Raw genomic sequence first — 20,616 nt, 5'->3', positions numbered from 1 at the left:
ATTTTTTATCTATTCCCGCTGATTTTTAAATCTGTCAATTATACTAATCTTAATTGTAACTATGAAGTAAGAGTAAGGAGACTCATCTGCCTAGAATTTAGTGTTGGCTAGAACCGTGATTTGTGAATCATTGGTGATTCGATCACGTTCATTCCCAATCACGGTGATTTTTCACAGTGATCCGTGATTTTCGTGATCGCTTCTGATTGGTGCAGGCAGAACAGTGACTCACGATTTTCGTGATCTGATTGGTGGAAACCATAACTGCTCTTTGCACGCGCCACATAACCACAATTTCTAATTTCTCTTGAAACATTCTCAAGTCCTCACTGTGTTTGTAGAATTTCAGTTGTATATATTGAACCAATGTAATCGTTCTTGATCTATTTAAATTAACGAATATCTCTTCAATTTAGTTGAAAAGTGTAATATATATGTGAAGACTTTAGCCAATCAAATCAGTGCGTGCACGCATTGACTATTTATGAATGTAAATACTAGGTATATATTCGCTGAATTAGCACGCTTTGTCTGCAACACAAACTATATTTAAGTATTTTATAAAAAATAATTCACTCAAGATCAAGAATTACGATGACAGTAAACAATTCGCTCAAGTTAAAAAAATAACGATCACGGTCGTGATTTAACTTTACTCACGACCGTGATCGTGATTCTGCGATCACTGTGATAAATCACTGTTAGTGATTTTGCACTCCATCCCTATACGTAACATAAGTATTATGAGACGAATATTCAAGATGGCGACGACAAAGTCCAAGTTATTCCATTTGGCGAACCTGCCGATAAAGGGAACATTTTTCGTGACCACCTTTTTTCTGTCTGGGATATAGAGATGAGTCTCCTTACTCTTACTTCATGGGCCAGACTCTGATTATAGTGTCTCTAGTTAATTCGTTGGCTTCCATGATAACCTAAAATCTCAACATCTTTCACACCCGTGTATTAGCAACACTGTTTAGCACTTTTAGCAGTGTTCGCCGCGGTGAATAGGTGTAAGTTCAGTTGGCACGGAGGTTACTCCGATTTTGACAGATTTCTATCATGCCAATTCAAATACCGAGTTGACAACGATTTCACAATTTGTCCGTCGACAAGTGCATACAGAACTCCATTCCGCGCGCATGTATAGGCTACGATTTTTATTGTCATTATAGTTTATTTTTTTCTCCCGGTCGTATTCCGTTTCTTGTCAGATTATCGTTTTTCTGTAACGCATCACGGAAATCGTTGCGTACCAATATGAAGCTGCATAACGATGTGTATGACAAATTGTATTTGTGAGTATTTCTTTTCTGCACTTTGCGGCAACATCTAATTACTCAATTACCATCGTCGCAATTTCACTGACAAGTGATCTCCCTTTTAGGTACATAACACCGGAGAAGTTCTATGTGGAACCCGTTGGAACTAAAGTGTTGCTTGTCGTCGATCGACTGAGTCAGCAAATTTATACGCAAGGTAATTACATGTTTACGTCCAACGAAGCGCAGACGTCAGTGTGACGCGTAAATTTTCTAAGACAGTCCTTTCACGTTTCAGCTGGTACGGCCAGTCAGATCCCATCTATCGCGAGCCGCAGAAAAATATGGGGTATAATAGGAACCATAAGGCTGTTGGCATGCCGGTATCTCATAGTTATTACAGATGCCGCAGAGATTGGGACCATTGCTGGTCAACAGATTTATAAAGTAGTCGCGACGGATGTTATACCGTATACAAAGTCTTCGTTGCATCTTAGCGAGAAACAGATGCAGAATAACGCCGCGTACTTAGAAATGATTAAATCAGTGTTGAGCATGCCCTACTTCTATTTTAGTTACACTTATGATCTTAGTCATACCATGCAGAGGCTTCACAACACTACGCCTGAATTCTTACAGGTTACTATAACATTTAGTAACTGTCGTTTGTACGACAATTAATTGTATCCGATAATAGAAGCGCCCTGTATCCGTTTGCGTAGATGCCGCTTCACGATAGAGCAGACCTTAGATTCGTGTGGAACACTTATCTTCTGCAAGATCTGACATCAAGGCCAGAGCAGTACAAATTTTGTCTGCCTATTATTCACGGCTGTATCCTTATAAGCGAGGCTTTCCGTTCGTTTTATATTTCCGCGAAATCTGTATTTTCCTTAATAGTTATTTAGTCATATCGTTGAACACTATCACTGTAACTGGTAGCACGTCGTTTAATTTGGGGATCGTATCCAGGCGCAGCGTGCACCGCGCGGGAACAAGGCTGTTCACGCGTGGTATAGATTCTACCGGCAACGTTTCGAACTATGTAGAAACGGAACAATTGATCGAATTCAATGGGCACCGGACTTCTTTTGTACAAACACGCGGCTCTATTCCTCTGTTCTGGTACCAGGCGCCGAATTTAAAATACAAGCCTAAACCCCAATTGAGCGTGCACGAGGATCATCAAACCGCTTGCGCCCGCCACTTTGAAGCTCAGATATTCCACTATGGGAAGCAGATTTTGATAAATTTGGTGAGGTTTCGTATATATAGCGAAATTCCGTGTCCATCCGTGCCATTATCGTAAGACAGTAGCTTCTCTTTCGTAGATCGATCAACACGGCCCGGAAGCTGCATTAGAAAAAGCGTACCGCAGTGTGGTACAGCGCATTAATAACCAGAACGTTCGATACGAAGCTTTCGACTTTCATGCTGAATGTAGGAAAATGAGGTGGGACCGATTGAACGTTCTGCTCGATCGATTAGCCCCTGAATTGGAACAGATGGGTTACTTTTTGCTACTGGAAGACGGCACGCTGTTATTCGCGCAGGATGGCGTCTTTCGTACCAATTGCATCGATTGTCTCGATAGAACCAATGTTGTTCAGAGTATGATAGCGAAGCGAGTTCTCAACGACGCTCTGTCAAGATTAGATATACTTAGGAGGATCGAAGATCATCCGAGTGTCGAAGAACATTTCAAACGGGTAACGGCGCAACTTAGTCCCTCGTTCCCATCGTGATTTACGGCACGCATTCTTTTATATCAAGTCTAATGCTTTCAGATCTGGGCTGACAACGCCGACGTGATAAGTATTCAGTATTCAGGCACTGGCGCGTTGAAGACAGACTTCACGAGGACAGGGAAGCGCACTAAATTCGGCGCAATGAGAGACGGCGTGAATGCTTTAACAAGATATTACAAAAATAATTTCACCGACGGTCACAGACAGGTACGTGACACTTGCGTTCTCATCGTTTACAGTTGGAATTGTGTGAAATGATCGTTGCGCATTTATTCAAGGATTCGCTGGACTTGTTCTTGGGTCGTTATATCGTGCAAGATGGGGAATGCACGTTGGTTCAATGTCCTTTGGAGTCCGAAAGAAATTGGCGTTACGCCACGTTTCCTTTGGTACTCCTTGTCGCGTCGTCGATGCTGGTTGCTCATATAATTCTTCCCTCTAGATACACAACTGAGATTCTGTTGTACATGCTGTTCTGGGGTGCGATGGTGGCTGGCACATTCGCCACCATCATTCATCATGGCAAGCAATACGTTGATAAACCTAAGTTACTTTAAATACCTTATCTCTAGGTAGCACGTATCGTTTGATACTTTTAACTTATGGCGGTGAACAATTCTTGTTACTCTCTTCTTTCCACGGTAAACGTTTCGGTGTGGAATTCCTGCGACAATAGGGATTAGGTTTGATTTCGAAATTCCGAATCTAACACTTTTATCAATTCCAAGCTTTGCATATGCCTATTGCATTTTGCGTTCCGAGAAATACATTATAAATTATATTTTAAGGCACTAGGATGGGTATGAAATGTAGGTAATGTTGGGCAAATGTGTTTTTATCAATGTACATAGGTTTATATATATCGTAGTTGATCTTTCTAAGTGATTGTTAAAGTAGAATACAGTACAGTTTACGAGGGTTGCTCGTTCCTTTTGGGTTGGCTTGATCTCTTTCGAGGGAGCCATGTAAAGTATTGTAAGGAGACGAGCCTTTAGTTACGGGCAACGATTGCCCGCCCATAAAGCCAATTTATATAGTGCTTGGTGTACCTGCCGTTCAGAGACGACCTGCAATCGCTAACTCCTCGATGTCCCGTGTCAAATTGTAACGTCGCATGTGTGTCTGGCGGTACAGGAAACCTGTATGCCACGTAAACAAAATTAACGAGCATTATTAGCGAATTGATATCGATTTGTTTGAATAAAGGGAAGGTTGTAGGAATTAATAGAAATCTAACGGGTCGTTTTTAATCTGTAAATGCCATGAGACCTAGTCGAGCCGCATTCAGAGATATGCGAGACGTTCCGTTATGCAGACGTACCATTGCTGAACCAAAGTGTGTATAATGTTTTTTAAAGTTTTACCCTATCGTAAGCCTGTAACAATCACGAACAACAACTCTGAATCAGTCTGATCGCGACGAGAGATCAGCGAACATTCTAGCCGGGGAATATTTTTTAACATTTAAGGGGTGACTTTCCTACTAAGAAACCTAATCAGTTGGTACTCGATATGCATCAATAAAGTTAATGTTTCTTCTCTTGCGAACGAGTTTGATATTCAATCTACCTTAGATTACCGCCGTTTCCAAATGCAATCGCTATAGTTCGTAGTGGCATGTTTTCTTTCCCACGTAGAAGCTTCCATCATCTTTGTCCTTGGAGGTTTAATCGCCAATTAAACATGCCATCCGTCCGTTTCCTTCCTCCACGAACCCATTAGACGCATTAAATTGCGATTAAGGGATTGTTGATTGGCTTGCGCTGGGAGCCTTCCTTATTTGCTCTGGTGCTCAATTCGCGGCATCCAGTATGCTCGGGGAATACGAGTGGCTCGTTTTGTCGTTTTTACGTTAGTGCATGTTTTAAAAAATTTCGTGCCGCTTTATGGGGAAGGTGTTTTGAGTTCTTGTAATTGTAAGGATATGTGAATTATGAGATCAACAAATGGAGCACAACTTTCAGCCTAAAGGCCGTCGCGCATTTTGGCGAAGCGCTGCGATACGAGGAGAAAAGTTTATAAACAATTGATGACCGAGGCGCAGCGACGATTAATTAATTATTATTAATTTGTTTGTTTTTATTGTTTTCCTGTGTTTTAAGCAGGATGACGTTTCAAGCTTATTTTTGCTTATATTGCCCAACGACCTATAAGTCCCATTTTTTTCTTCTCTCCTTTCTCCTTCGGGTCCGGTGTTTTCCATTACGGCTACGGTCGCTGGTATTATTATTAATTTCTTCGCCAAAATGCTCAACGGCCTTAAGGCCCGTGGTGTAGCGTCGCGGCTGGCTACGCGCGGACCTGTACTACTTGCGAGCTTCGTCCTTTCTAATTGCCTTTTCACATCTCCTATCGCCAGACTCTCTGATGCACAAAAGTTCTGCAAAGCTCAGTGAATGTTGACAAGACGGAATCGCATAGAAAACGACTGATAGTCCATAAAAGCTTATCGCCATCGAAATGTCCATCATCTTTTCCTCGACTCCTCCAAATTTGACACCTCCATTTCGCGCCCGAATTCAACGATCTGTTGCTTCCCACGCATGATCCAGGACGAGGGAAAATACGATGGTGCCCGAGGGGAAGGAGAAGCGTTTACTTTCGAGGCACGCGTTCGTAAACGATGAGGCGACGACATCGACGGCCGTAATCGGAAAATTAAATCTGCGGCGTCACGCGCCCCAGGATTTCTCGATAAAACAGCCCTCTCCCCCGTGAAACTTTGCCAGCGTATACACGCCCGCCTTGTCGGGATTCGTATAAATCGGCAGAAACTTCTCATTATATCATTTTATGGGCGACTTTTAATGCCGTCGACGCCGCGCATCTGTCGACGGCCTCTCGTTTATTCCTATTGACAGAACCGGAGTGAAGAGGGGGGGGCGGAGGTGAAGGAAAACAGCCCTCCGCCCCCCTCGTATCCGTTCGACGTCATTCCCGAGCCAACGAAGGTAAAACTTTCCTCGTGGCTTTGAGCCTTTGACAAACGGTCGCCCGTAATTGGATTCGTTTTATAAAGTTCCAACGAAACGTGCAGCTTTCTGCTATTAATTGGGGATGGTAAGCGGCCTCCGTCGCTGCCAGCGAGACGCGGACCTCCCACAGGGGTGGGGGGTCGGCGAGGGTGATTAATTTGATTCAATTACAAACCAACACCAGATCCGGGCCATCGATTTTATTACCGTTCCTCCTACCATCGGGATCTTTGGGTTCGCTGGCTGTTCCTATTCTGCTGACGAGGGAGGGAGAGAGAGATGGGTAGGGGATGACAAAATCTATTGTTTGGGAGAATTATCTCACAAGGGAAGATCCGCAACCAGGATATTCAAAAAATCATGAAACTTTGGGGGAGTGTAGAGGATATATAGGTGTGTATTACCTACGCAATTTTTTTGGCTACCTAAATTCACTCTAAGGGAGTGAAATTAACTCCCGAAAATCCTGATTTTGTGTTATAACTCGCGAACTATCTTAATATATAAAGCAGATAGCTTCTATATGTTTGTGTGTTTGTCTGTCGCCTAAAAACTTTCGAACGATAAACTCGGGAATCACGAAATGTGCCTCAGCTCATTATGTCTGGCTAATCCAGATGAATGTGACCATTTTTTAAAAAAAAAATTAATAAATTTTTTTTTTATAAAATTAGAATCTAAATTTTGGGCGAAGCCGAGTAGCAAAGCTAGTAAAAAATAGGAAAATAGATTTCGGACAAAAGTTACTTCGTTTAATTAGGACTATCATTTCGTAACTCACAGCTCGCGAGTTATAACTCAAAATCAGAAAATAGCCGGATTTTCAGGGGTCAATTTCATACCCTTGGATTGAATTTGGGCAGCATAAAAAATTGCGCAATACGTGTCCCCAAAGTTTCGTAATTTCTTTGAATTTCCAACTTGGGGATCTTCCCTTGTTAGGTAATAATAGCAACGTGGTGAAATGTTGAGTTAGCGCATCTCTATTTTGCGTGTCCCTAGCTTTGCGCGGTTGAAATAACATCAGTCAACTGTTCTAATCGCCCGTCTCCGTGGCAGACTTGTTTGCTTAAGTACTAAGTCGGTCTTTCGTTAGCAGGACAAGCTGTCACTGGCTTCCTGCCCTGCTGAATTCCTGATCACTTCTAATCTCGAGTTTTAGAAGCCATCTCAGAAACAGTTCACTCTCTGCAATATTCTCTGTAGAAAAAAAACCCAGAAAGTTTCTCTAATCACTGCGCAGGGGGTGTCTTCGAATTAGGGGTATCGAGAGTCTGGCCCACACGCTCCACCGAAATTTCTGTGGAATAGTGTTGGAGCCTTGTGGCTGAAAGGGGAGGAAAAAAGAAAGGGAACTTGCACTAGGCGGTGGATGTTACTCAGTTTTCCGCACCTGTTCGCGCGTAATAAAGATCCGCCGTGGTTTCGCGGGTACCCGCCATTACACGTGCTTCTCGCCCCCTCGAGCGTAAAGTGATCTGATAGCGGATTTTTATAGCGCGAGGAGGAGTTTTTTCAGCGTTGCTGCGCGTGTATTTTCAGAGGGAACGTTTCGGGGAATCTATTTCGAGGCTCGTCGTCTTCCCTGCGATATAATCACCCCGTTCCTATTCGGAGCTCGCACGGTATCAATAACCGTCCTTCCATCGCGCGTCTTTCAATCTTTCCAGAGACATCGTTTCGCGATGCACACCGTTCCGGGACGGATAGACGTTTCGCGAACACCGAGGACCAGACTGCTCGCGGGATTTTTATTCCCTCCAGACAGGGAAGCTTCTGCGGTGTATATAAGGGGTAGAACCGAATTAGAATTGAACTGGGAATTGGTGTTAAGGCTAAACCGAGAATTGAAACTGCGGCGAACTAGAATCAGACTTGCAGCGAACTGAATCAACTTGCTAGCTCTCTTGTGTGTGCAGGGTCTTTTAAGGGATTCTGGAGTGGTGGGTTTAGGGGAGGTTTAGTAAAACGCGAGATTCGGTGGTACAAAGGCTGGGGATGACGCGGGGTTCGGGTGATAGAGTGCTCGGGTAACAGAGGCTTCACTTGGCGTAGGGAAAGCTTCAAGTGTTGGGAAATATTTACCTGGGAATCTGTATATCCTGCTTCCTTCTCCGCGCGCCGGTAAATTCCTCGAAAGAATTAACGATATTCCCTCTTGAGAGACATCAGCTTGGAATCTCGATTCCACACAGAGGGTACCGCTACGTAGCTCGGTGTACCTCCACCCGCGGAAGGTACCAAGCTCACCTCCACCCTTCCACCCCCTCTTCTGTAACCCTCGAATATCAACGAAGCAATCTGCCCAGGCAGCAGCATTTTCCGCGATCGCCGAATGGTTGGCAGCGTATTCGAGCCAGCGGTCCGCGCGCGGTTTTCTCGCGCGTGTAGAAGCGCGCAGCGCGGAGGGTAGCGCGCGCGCGCGTATGCGGTGTACGTACGCTGGTTACGTACCTACTTACGCTAGCTTCCGTGATACATGGAGGTCGCACCTAAATTTCCCTTGGGAGTCATACGTCTCACCGACCTCTCGGCAACCCTCTCCATTCTCCCCCTCTGTCTCTCGCCCTCTCGCTTCCTCCCGTCGCGACGACTTCCTGCTCCTCCTTCTGCTGCTTCCTTGTCTCTGAGAACCCGTACCTCGTAGCACCGTTTCTCTCGCGCCAATGGCGCGCGGTTCGAACGTTTACGGGGGCCAAAGATCAAACGGGACGCGGGGGTGGCTAGAGAAAAAAGTGGACGCTTGGTTGCCTCGTTTGCGAGCGGCGTGCATTAAAATGATTGAGGGGATTCGATCTGGGGACGGACCAAATGCTAAAGTTCAATTCTGGGCTCGAAATTCTCTAGAAACGTCTGTCCTGGTAGGGGAGAGATGTTATAAAAGGGGCAGGTTTTAAATGAGACAAATCATACTGACGAAGTTCTAATCGCACTGCACATAGGTACTGATCATCTGACGCGCGTTCGCATCGACCAGCGTCAAGCAGATTAAACGTTTCGCGTCTCCAGGCGATATTAAAGGCTGTAATAAAGCCGTGCACGGCATTTGTCCGTCCCTTTCCTGCCGCGTCGCGTTTAATAAAAAGCCCCGCTCCCCGGGAATCGCGTATTTCCCACGGATGTCGAGCGTTCCAAGATTGTGCGCAATTTTTGCGGGAATGCGTCTTACTGAAATTACGCCGCGTTTCGTGCATACGTTATTGTAATGTCTAATAAAACGCGCGATACACCCCCGCGCGCCCAGCGGTAGGGGGAGGCTCGGAGGGAGACACGTAGCAATTTTTGGAGAAATATCGCCGTGGCTCGCGTAATTTGCGTCGATGGGGCCACATCTGGCCCGTTGGGCGTGCGTTGTGCACCGTCGGAATAATAAATTGGCCCGCGAGCGTAGCGCGCCAGACGCGACGCTTCTTCGAGGCATGCTCGGCGACCAGCTTAAGCGGTATTATTGAAATTGCGGCTGTAATGGCGCCCCAGATATCGCGGGATGCTGTGCGCGACAAAATAAATAGCATGGACCAAACGACGAAGAAAAAGTCAACTTCTAATACACACAGCGTTTCGTCCGATTCGCGGAGGCGAGGTGCCTCTGTCATTTTCGTGGACAGATTCAATTTTCATCGTCACGGTCCTCCGCGTAGTAAATCACAGAGTCGAGTAAATAGAGAGATTCTCCTAGAGGAAAATATAGAATGCTGCAAGAGTTCTTAAAAAAGAAAGAGGAGGATCGTAGCTTTAAATGATTAAAACCACCCCGCGTTCCGCGCGAAATCATTCGCCATTCAGGGTGTATCGATCCCACGGCCGCGTTTTGATCGCTGCGAGGGATTAAATTTTTCAATGGGCACCAGCCGATGTCCGCGTAGAACCGTGGGAAGGGTGAGAGGGAGAGAGCGCGAAAGAGGAGGCGCGTTAAGTTGGTTTCGTCACGTAGCGGTGGTCGCGTGGAATAATTCCGCGCGGAAATTTGCGAGTGTCGAGGGAAGACGGAATCTCTGAAAGTGTATTAAAGTTTGTCGTCTCCGTGAGTTACGGGCGCTCCGCGGGGGGTGGATTAAAGCGCGAGAAGGAGATAATTAAGAGAGCATTTTTCCCACGCGACTCGATCGTTAAACCGTCCATGGATCTCGGTGACGTTTCGAGTCTTCTCCACCCGCGACACCTAGACACGGGGAATGACGTCGTCCTTTTACCCCGCCGCGTCACCCCAGCGAAGCGTCCGGGCTCGAAGATTCCGTGGCATTCGAGAGTCATTAACGCGAAGTGGCTTCGCTGCTCGGTGCTTGAGCTCGGAGTGGATTTCCAGGTGGAACGGGCTTGTCCACTTTTACGCGTGTCAAGCATTTCTCGAGGTGGCGTCCACGCCGATACGTGCGCAAGGCGGGGGCAGTAAAAGAAACGGCCGCGAAAGGCGACAAAGGGTGGACTCGGGGGGCGGGAAGGGAGCGAGGGGTGGCGTAGGTGGAGGGTCGGTCGTAACGGCGAATAGAACAGCAGCATAAAACGTCGCGGGGAAGGCGCGCTGGTCTCCCGCAATTTCCTCGGGATCGACGAACCTGCCCCGGCGGCTTATTAACTTTTATGAGGGCGAGGGGCGGGGGACGAGCGAGAGAAGGAGAAAAGAACAGGGTCCTGGCGAAAAAGAAGCGACCGAGCGCCGTTTGCAGCCCGCGAAAATATTCCGGCCAACCCCTAACTTCCGCCAGGGATACGAGGGTGGTTTTAATCCTTCGATGCTACCCGTAATCCACCGCGTTGCCGCTGCTCACTGCTCCGCGAGAGATTGCCCGAAGCATCGGCCAGAAAGTAAGCTGGGAAATTGAAGTAGTTAAGGACACAGTGCTGTGAGTATCTTATGCATCGAAGAGTACAGCGAGCGTAGTGATAATATTTCTAAACTCGACTCGCCTGCGAAACGAGCGTTCATTCGCGCTTTGAACGGCATGCGGCTGATCGAAAAAAGTACGCTTCCCCTTGTTAAGGGGGTATTCTACCCAGAAATTAGATTTTTTTTTGATTTTTTAATAGTTTAGGGCTTCGAAAATATGTCCATAAAATATTAAGGTGAAATTCGTAGAACTCCCAGAGTTATAGGGGCTTAAGGCCGCAGCGTGGCACGTAATCGTTCCCTCGATTCTTGTGTCTAAAGAGGCTATAACTGCCAGCAGAGTAGAGAGAGCTGCTCAGCATGATTTTTTTTAAGCTGAGAAAGGTTTCCTCTACGGTCCTGGTATAGCAGATTAGGGATAAGTTACAGAAATTAGTCGTTATCTACCGTAACTTCAGTCGTATAGGTCGTAACTGCATGAAGAACTTTAAACGCGTTTTTCTCGGAACAATTTTTTTAAATCGGGCGCACATTTTTCTCAAAAACTACTGGACCGATTGAGCTAAAATTTTACACGCAATCGAAGTGAATGTGTACCTATAGCTCGAACTAGAATTATATCAATAGTTTCGATACAACCTCCCCCACACCTTGTTTTAGCTCAAGAAAAGTCGAAAAAATCAAATATAAATTTTTAAACAGCTGCGATTTCGGTAACAATGTCCGGACTTGGTTACACCTAGTTCGGGCGATAACTACACTCGTATAGTTTAAAAAAATCTTTGGTACTTTCGTTTCGGATGACTAGGACGGCCGCAATTCGTGGGCCCGATGGGGCCGGTTTGCGATGACATGACTTGTGCTTCGGCGTGTAACTTGTACAAATTTCAATATAACGCATTCCAAAAATTTGTGTTGATAGTTCAAACACTACTAAATATGTGTGCAAAAACCCTGCCCTGTAGACGCGATAGATTTTCCAGAATTAATTTCCAAATATCACCTTCAAAAACGAGTATCTAGACTAGAATACCCCCTTAAAAGCATCCACAGAATTCAGCCACGCGTTGTCGACTTGCGATCATCGAACATCCCCCCGACATCCACCCCCTGTTTCGTTTGCGCTTTATTCCTCGAACCGTCATCGATGCCAGCCGGTACTCGTTAAAGCTTACGTTTCGATTCCGCCCGGAGGAACTCCAATTATATTAGGCATTCGGCGCAGACGGGTTCCGTTAGTGTTTGATAAACAGTAGTTAGCAACCAGTCCCGATGAAAAATCGGCCGAATCGCATCGGCGCGATCGGCGCTTTTAAATGAAAAGTCAATAGGGAAGCAGCGGGCGGATCGCGTGGAATCGCTTTGGTCCAGGCGGCGCGAAACGCCCGGCAGATTAGCGCTTCCCCAACCTGGCTTTTGGCTTCCGTTCTTGCTCCGAGCCCCCTGGTAATTTGTAGACGCGGTGGACTTCATGAATTAAACAACCGGCCCCAGAGCCTCTGGTCGCTTGTTTGCGTCGCTGCGTGTCTAAAAATACGGGGTGGTCCCTCTCTTTGCGCCGTTCTCGCGATGGTACGTGGATGCTTCCTCGGGAGCGCACGCTGGTGGCTGTGTACAGCGGCAAGGAGCAGAAAGGGAGGAGAAATAGAGAGAAAGGGGAGAGGAAAAAAGTGGAGGCAGAGAACGCGATGGAGTCGAGCCAATTACCCTCGTCGCTCCAGCGGCTGGGTCCATTCGAGAGGCCGCAATTTTCTCCATTCTTGGACCCTTGCAACGACAACTAGCCACGAGCTGCCTTCACGAGGCTGGGCAACTCCTGTCGGGGTAGAATGGGAGGTTGATATCGCGCTCTCCACCGGCCGGCAGAGCTGACGGAGATGGCGGAGGGTGGGGCGGTAGGCATCAATTTCCAGCGGGCCGATCCATGGACGGATATTCGCCAGGCCGTATCGTTTATTTTGATTTGCTGGATTCGTTATCGGCGGCTGGCCCCTGGCTGCGCCGAGGGTGCCCGGGATTAAGAGATTTCCACGGGGAATTTATGGCGCGGGTCTTCTTCGTTGCTGGGACTTCATAAATACAGGGGCCAGGTAGATCGAACCTCCGACCCTGCTTCGCGAACCCCCGGCTTCGTTTCGTCGTGGATGCTGCTGGTTCCCAGGCATCGTTTGTTAGATATCAGCGCGTGTAAAGAGGGGAGGTTATTCCACGAAAGCGAACGTTACGGAAGATTGATCGCGAAGATGACTTTTATTGTTCGTCGACGCGAAGATTCGGGGGGTGGGGGCAGCGCGTAGAAGCTGCTTTAAAATCGGCAGCGAGGATCCGCCGCTACGTTTTTACGGGATGGTCCCTTTCATGAATTTACAATGCTCAGCGGATCGTATCGGGTCTAACGTGTTTGCTTTGCGATATCCAGCGCGGAGGAACAAAGGAGCGGAAAGGTGGACGGGCAAACGGGGAAATTAAGGGTGGATAGTCGGAAGGACGGGGAAGTTTGAAGGTAGAGACGGTGCCCGGGAATGCAAGGAAAAATACGTACCTATGTATGTTTTTCTTTCGTCTCCCGATCCTCGTGTGCTCCGCGGAGCGGAATTATCGGGGGGGGAGCGGGGGAAATCGACGTGTATCGGAAACCGTTCCAACCGGGGGAAACAAGCAGAAACGCGCGACGGTAGACGATGGCAGAAGAGCACTCGGAGGTAATTAACTGAAGTGCTTTTTGCAATTAATACGGTCGAGGGAGCATGCCGAAGAAGAATGGGGAAGAACACATGACGCGGGGAAAGCAGCGCTCTAGTTTTTAATCGAACCGGCAAACGAGACATTTCCCTCTGATTCCATATAAGTAACTATCATCCTCGTGGCACATCTTGACGCGCCTCTACCTGTTGTCCCACTTCCAAGCAGCGAACCACGGCCCATTCACGAGGCAATGAAGTCATAACAAGAAAGAGGTCGTCGTTCAGAGCCGTCAGAAGGCCCCGAAGCTTAGCAAAAAATAATTCTCCGGACAAAGTCGACGCAGGAAGACCACTTCCTCTGTTCCGAGGCCTCGGGCAATCACACCTGTCCGCCAAATGGTCGGAATAGCTTAAAGGTTACGATCTATTTTGGGTACCGTCCAACGTTCACCTCTATTCATACCTCCGTCAATAAACACTCCGCGTAATCAGTGCCAGTGGAGGATAGTCATTCGCGGCGTAAAGTCGCGTAGCCCCATTCGGCAGGCATTAAACGCGCCTGAACAGTGCGCAGTGGTAGGTTTAAGCGCGACCAGCTGCTACTAAGGAAGCTTATCGCGTGTTTCTTCGCAACCTCGTCACATAATCGCCGCTTTCGCAATTATAAATCACGCTGATAGATTGCTGTTCCCCTGCAAGTCGTTCTGCGCTGCGTCGTTGGAAGGAGACGTTCACCACGGACCCCTCCAATTGAACGCAATCAACTCTCTGAAAGTGGCCTGGAGGATTCATCCCCGCCGAACGACTCGCAATGTTTGCCGAAGTTATCGCTTGAAAGTGTCCCTTGGAAGAGCTTTATCTCGCGGCAGAGATTGCCCGGCTCGGTGTCGAGTTCGTGGACGTGTTAGAGGCTCTTAACGCACTCGCTTAGGACAGTGGTAATTCTAAGCGGGACGAAGAAAGAAGCTCGGAGGTATGCACCGTTTAGATTGCTCGTGGTAAACACAGACTTCGAGTTACGAGCCCGGAATAGCGAATCGTCGTCGATTGCTTGCGTAATACGTCAGGCGCGTATTAACCGCGGTGTCAGTTTTCGTCCCCTCCGCGATCGAATTCGTTCGGAGAGTTCGTTCGCCAAACGTCACGGGATTAACTATCAGGCGGTTGGATCTATCGATCGTGCCGATAACGTATCTTTTCTAACGCAATTACGAGTCGGGGGACATATTGTAGTTTTTTTTCCCTACACCACATCGAAGTGTTCTGATGACCACGCGAAAGTAGTGATGATTCGGTGCTAAACACTGTGACTCATCGTTACCAGCAACTTATCGTTCGCTCGACAATCCGAATTCGACCCCTCTCGGGAGAACGGCACTGCCTGCGCGAAACCTCGCCGTACAGTTCCGTCGTGGTGGCCGTTGAGGAAGCAACACGCGGAGTCAATTAAGCTGTCGCCGCTCGAATCTACCGTGGATTGATTCGCTGCTCCAATCTCGAGAGGAAGAAGAGACAGCCTGGCATAGGCTACAGACTCCACCATGCGGCTCCCACGGACTTGCTTTATTCTTTCGTCCCTGATCGTGCTCCTCGCGTGCTGTTCGGGGACCACCGACGTCCCTTCCACCCCCGTCAGGAAGCTGAAGATCTTAGGGATTTTTGGTCACCTGGGCAAGAGCCACTTCGATGTTTTCAAGCCACTGCTCGAGGAATTAGCTCGTCGTGGCCACGACCTGACCGTCATCTCGTACTTCCCGAGGACGGAGAAGGCCATCGCCGAGGAACCGTTGCCGAATTACAAGGACATCACACTAGCGGCTGAAAACTACGGCGTGTTCGTGGACGTGGTCGATCTGAAGCTGATCGACCACTCGTTCGTCAGGATTTTCAAGGAACTGTACATGCTGCGGTTCATGGCCTCGGTGGCGTGCGAAGCTGGCTTGAAGAGCCCCGAGGTGAAGGCGCTGATCGACTCCGGGCAGAAGTTCGACCTGGTGATGACGGAGAACTTCAACACCAACTGCTTCATGGCTCTGGTGCACAGGCTGAACGCACCGTTCATAGAGATCACTACGCACCAGCTGATGCCGTGGGCCCTCGATCAATTGGCTGTTTCCAACGCGGCTAGCTATATACCGGCGATGTTCGCCCACGTTCCCAGGCCGATGAGCTTCTTGGAGAGGGCTTGGAACACGGCCGTGGTGTGGATCGCGACCACCGCCTTCGACACTGTGTTCCATTGGAAGGACCAGGCCATCGCTGAGGAGACTTACGGTCCTCGGCTGCCTGATGTCAAGGAAATCAGCAAGGGCATGTCGCTGATGATGGTGAACACGCATTATAGTCTACACGGTGCCCGATCTTATCCTCCGAATGTTATCGAGGTGGGTGGGCTCCATATACCCCAGAAACCCACCCCCCTGCCGAAGGACATCGCAGAGTTCCTCGACAAGGCCCACGAGGGCGTTCTCTACTTCAATCTCGGATCCATGGTGAAGATGTCCAGCGTGCCCGAGGAGAAGCTGCAGGTTCTGCTCAGGGTGCTTGGATCCATACCCAGGAAAGTGATCTGGAAGTGGGAGGCGGAGGATCCGCCGCATAAGCCTAGCAATGTGCTGATTAAGAAGTGGCTACCCCAGTTCGACATATTGGGTGAGTGAAGACCATCGTTTCTGTAAAATTAAGGGTAGGACAGAAGGGGTTGGACCGGGTTGGGGATCCATGAGCTCTCATTTTTTCGTGCTTCTTGTAATCGTTTTAAGGGGGTACTCTAGTGTAACTGTCCATCTTTCAACGCTATCTTCGGGAATTTATTTAACAAAAACTATAAGTTTATACTGTCTGGCGTTTTATCTCGAACATTTCTTATTTATGGAGACTAAGAGAAACGTGTATTTTTTATTTTCAACCCTAAAGATTAATGAGCATACAACCCAATTTTTCAGGAGATATTCATGACATAATATCAAACACTGAAAATGGAGAAATTTTTTTTTTATCTTTTTAGCATCTCTCGGTACATGCCCTCCTTTAAAAAATAGTTATCGAAAATAAAAATTATAAATAAAAAGTGTTCGAGAAGGATTGTTAAATTTCATAATTTGGAAATTTTTTTTCAGTTTTTTTCGAAAACCGTTTGTCGCACGAAAAAAAGTAATAGAACATTAAATATGCTCCTTGTCTGAATCTATAACTTTTATTTCGCATATTTTTTTGTGTTATCAATAACTTGGAGGATATTATATAAAATTGACTTTGTGAGCTGTTAAGTAATTATTTAAATGTAAAAGGATCCAGACCTTTTCCCGTTATCCGATCGGATTCAAACTTTATACAGATTTTTTTTATTATTTGGAACTATTCTGGGGAGTGCCGCGAAGAAAATCTGGAGAAAATTTTCACAAGAGTAAATAAGAGCTACCCTAGTATACACCCCTGGTCGATAGTTATGAAACAAAGTAATGGTTTGGGAATTATGTCTATATTCTTTATCTTCTGAAATATGTTCACACCTAGGTTGGCTTTGAAATTAGCATAAAGAGATAACATTTCATACCTAAACATAGTCACTAAGCTTTTGATCTTGTTCTTCGACCAATATTAATTGTAGCCTTCATGCAAGTATACTCGGAAAAACACTTATTGTATGTTTATGTATGAATTGTTATCTCTTTATGCTAATGTTAGTTTCAACCTATGTATCTCAGTAGATAAAGTATATAGGAGTAATTCCCAAACGATTATTTTGTTTCTTAACTTTTGTCAATGAGTGTATGTACAATAAAAAAGCTCAAAAGTTTTTTTAGTATTATTTCAAAAATACTTTAATATGCAAGGAGAACGCCAGGCAGTACAAGCTTATAGTTTTTGTTAAATAAATTCTTGAAGATGGCGTTGGGAAACGGGCAGTTATACTAAAGTGCTCCCTTAAGGCGGGAGCACGACGATAGTGGAATAGGAATCACTCTTGACCCGCGTTCGAAGTAGTCAACTACGTTTCACGGTCAGACGAGATAGATATATCGAGTAGGATGATAAATTTTAATTGCGATCCGTGTTGTGCTCGATAACAGTGCACGTAGTACATGTTCCGTTGACGCGAGCGGAACTGATATCGCCTTCCATCGATACGCCTCTTGTAGTGGCTCGTTTTCTAATATCTCTGCTGCATTGCAAATACAAAGTCAGATACATAATATCTTTCAAGCTCGTTTTACTAACAGAAAATGGTAGGATTTACTAGTAGAAAATTGCTGCTAATAAATTACGTTGCCTCTGTTTACCAAGAAAAGACTTTCCTCTAGTCACCTCCTTGCCCTCGACATTACGTATTATCACTTTTTTAACAGATTACACGACGATAGCGCAAATTCTAATCAAAGAACTTTGCTGCTTACTGCATCGATTCAGTGCCTCCTATTTCTAATGTTCGAGTTAGAATTATTTCATTTTATTTTATTTTATTACACGGATGACTCCCTTTATATACAAAGGTTTACAAATCATTGTCAGGCAATGAATATTAAATTATTCAGACGTTGTGTTGGTGGTCACGACCCGTCGCCCTTGTATTTCGAAGGAAGTAAGTGGAATTCGAAAACAATGATTATGGCGAGAAGCGTAACTGGAGACAGACTCTCCCATTAGGTCTCATTCTCGGAAGTGTCACGGGCAAAATTGATTCCCGTCGTTAGTATAAATTTAGAACAGGCTGGTGCCGTGGATGTAGAAAAATGGTTCGAGGTTCCCCGATGCACTCGTTACGTCTGCCAGAGCTTGCTGACGTGTGGTTACGCAATGGCAGCCGAGTCGTCGGTTTCGTGTTTTAATACGTCTCGGAGCCAGGTAAACAATGATTCATCGTGCTCTCTATTGAGAGTGGAACGCACGCTCCGATATATTACTTAAATCTACATATGTCGCTCCCGCGGAACTTGTTCCCAGGGATGAATCGCAAATCATCCTGCTCGCGCGCTCGCGAGAACCTTCCTTCTGGGCTTCTATCAACGCTTATTTGCATTTTCATGCACGCTCGACGGTTTTGTCGCAACGCGAACAATCGGGCGTGTTGCGTATTAGGGTCGAGAAGAGGGAATTCGTCTGTGGCATAAAAAGTTGCACCGCAAAGTATCATCAAAGTATACCACGAGTCTTTGAATCAGGGGACGTTCAAAGTCCCACTCGATGTAAATTTTTCTATTCCATCGTTCACCCTCTGTTAACTTTTAAAGAATAAACATCGTCTAACTCCATTGGCCTTTTTAATTTGGATACTGTTAGGAATTCCTTTAGAGAATATTCTTCCTTTGCTGATTATTTTGAATATAAATTAATTGCGATAAAAGGGCCACAATGAATGGACCAAGGCTACAGGTAGAAATTGGAGCCCATCGATTGCGAATGAAAGCTAATCGAAGCAGCGAATCCCGGCACGGGAAATGGTTGCGAAATATCGAAAGCGGATTTTCGAGGCCGAAACGTTTCGAGAGCGCGCCGGTATTTGCTTTAGCACCGCGGCGTCGGCGTCGAGCGTCAAATAGTTTTCAAACTTTCAAAGCGGCTTGTGCATAGTCGAGGAGCTTTCGATGCCTCTGAATGATATCGAAACATTGATACGCCTGTATCCGGCTACCGTCGACGAATATTAAATTATACCTCTAATTGCAAAATTAGCGTCTCCCTCGGCGTTGCTGCCTATTGAAAGCGCAGCTGCTCCGCAATTATTAATCGCCCCCTATCATCATCAGTCCCCTATTACACAGAAATAAAATGTCACGTTAAAAGAAGATCGCTGTGCACGATCGTCGTTGCGACGAAACTTCCTTTAGCCTCCGAGTCATTAGCATCGGCGGATCAGGTTCCTGGGAAGCTAGTGGCCAAAAACAGGAAGCTTCTTCAGGGTATCGCCAACCTGTCCCAAGTACTTTGCCGAGTTCGTTGCGACAAAGAGGTTCCACGGAAAGGCCAAACTTGAGGCCGTTGCGGCCAAGGATGAGATAGGGGACCGCGCAAATTCCCGTGTAGGTAGTTTTGCAGGTCCCTGCCCTTCGTCGACTGAAACGACTTTAATTAGGGGACTCGCTAATGACCTGCTGGCAACATAAATCACTGTTAAACATTGCCAGAGCAGAAGGACGTGGTCGGTTGTTTCCGTCGGTTCAGTCGTCCCCTTCGAGCATGCTTTCTACAGACTCAGTAGCTTAACCCCTTCGGTGGTCAGACGCGTCGCATTCATTAATGACGCGCGTGACCGGGCTTCCTCGAGTCTTCTGGCATAATTTCGGATGGGCTCGCGTGGTCGTTACACCAACGACCGCAGAATATGTCTGGTAAGCCTGTTAAATAACACTCGATTGCAACACTGCCCGCGTGTCACCGATTATGCCACGTAAGAGTCGTCGACATTGCGCAACTCTGTTTTTCCTCCTTCTCCTCGAGTACGTAACACCGTCGGGCAATTATCACTCAATTTGCCTGCTTGCCTTAGTATTCCTCTAGTCACGATGAGTTTCGTGATTTTTCAGACTAAGTAAGCTTGATAAGTAAACTTTCAGAATTAAGTAAGTTCGGTTCCTTCGCTGGATATCTTGTTAGTATTTTTATTTCGCATCTTTATCTAAGTTCAGATGGCTATCTCTAGCAGGGCACTTGAGACCGTCAGCGATTGAGTCGGTAGGATCACGACACCGGAAAACGTGTCAAGTGACAGATAAGAGCAGCAAACAAAGTGTTGCAAGACGGCGTAGCTTCGTTGATTTAAAGATAACTTGATCGCGCTTCCTTTTTGCTACTCAATGACAATTTCATCCGTATCCGCAGCGGTGTATCAGTATCAGGCACGATTTTTCACGAAGCAACGCCACCGACGTTCGGGCTAACGAGCTCCTTTCCCAGTCGCTTCGCGCGGCCACCGCGGTGGCCAGGCAATCTAGCTAGAACTGGCGGTAACTCGAGCGGAGGCTGCGATCGATCGGTTTAATTTTATTATCTCTCTCCGTGACTGCTGTATCCCTCCAAGCCGGCCCGCCCCTATCCCTCTTCGCGATGTCGATAAGATCGCGGCGCCCCGCTCGTGTTACTCTCGCATGCAAAAAGATGCCCTTCTAGCCGGAACAG

At 46.7% G+C, this 20,616-nt stretch overlaps 2 protein-coding genes and 1 long non-coding RNA gene across 3 annotated transcripts in view; 2 read left to right on the top strand and 1 right to left on the bottom strand.

The window, feature by feature from the left end:
• LOC143371375 (uncharacterized) overlaps nucleotides 1-20,616 on the bottom strand; it is a 111,672-nt gene that overhangs the window by 88,397 nt on the left and 2,659 nt on the right. The gene's annotated exons all lie outside the window — the stretch shown is intronic.
• Sac1 (phosphatidylinositol-3-phosphatase SAC1) lies at nucleotides 927-4,557 on the top strand. The gene is made up of 8 exons (XM_076815999.1): nucleotides 927-1,301; nucleotides 1,391-1,482; nucleotides 1,564-1,904; nucleotides 1,988-2,099; nucleotides 2,174-2,520; nucleotides 2,597-2,974; nucleotides 3,053-3,220; nucleotides 3,292-4,557. The coding sequence occupies exons 1-8, from the start codon at nucleotides 1,264-1,266 to the stop codon at nucleotides 3,568-3,570; spliced, it is 1,755 nt and encodes a 584-aa protein (XP_076672114.1). The 5' UTR covers nucleotides 927-1,263; the 3' UTR covers nucleotides 3,571-4,557.
• Nucleotides 14,027-20,616, top strand: part of LOC143371353 (UDP-glycosyltransferase UGT5) — a 30,803-nt gene continuing 24,213 nt past the window's right edge. The window contains exon 1 of the mRNA XM_076816466.1: nucleotides 14,027-16,152. Within this exon, the coding sequence (XP_076672581.1) occupies nucleotides 15,042-16,152 (1,111 nt within the window). The 5' untranslated portion in view covers nucleotides 14,027-15,041. The remainder of the gene's footprint in view (nucleotides 16,153-20,616) is intronic.

This window comes from Andrena cerasifolii, chromosome 7 (assembly GCF_050908995.1).
Source record: "Andrena cerasifolii isolate SP2316 chromosome 7, iyAndCera1_principal, whole genome shotgun sequence".
NCBI lineage: Eukaryota > Metazoa > Arthropoda > Insecta > Hymenoptera > Andrenidae > Andrena > Andrena cerasifolii.
This window is presented reverse-complemented; position numbering and strand designations above follow the sequence as displayed.

Bases quoted from the DNA above. Each gene is read 5' to 3' on its own strand.
- Sac1 (XM_076815999.1), top strand. From the start codon at position 1,264: ATGAAGCTGCATAACGATGTGTATGACAAATTGTATTT. The intron at 1,483-1,563 runs GTAATTACATGT...TTCACGTTTCAG, and splicing joins TCAGCAAATTTATACGCAAG to CTGGTACGGCCAGTCAGATC. The intron at 2,521-2,596 runs GTGAGGTTTCGT...TCTCTTTCGTAG, and splicing joins AGCAGATTTTGATAAATTTG to ATCGATCAACACGGCCCGGA.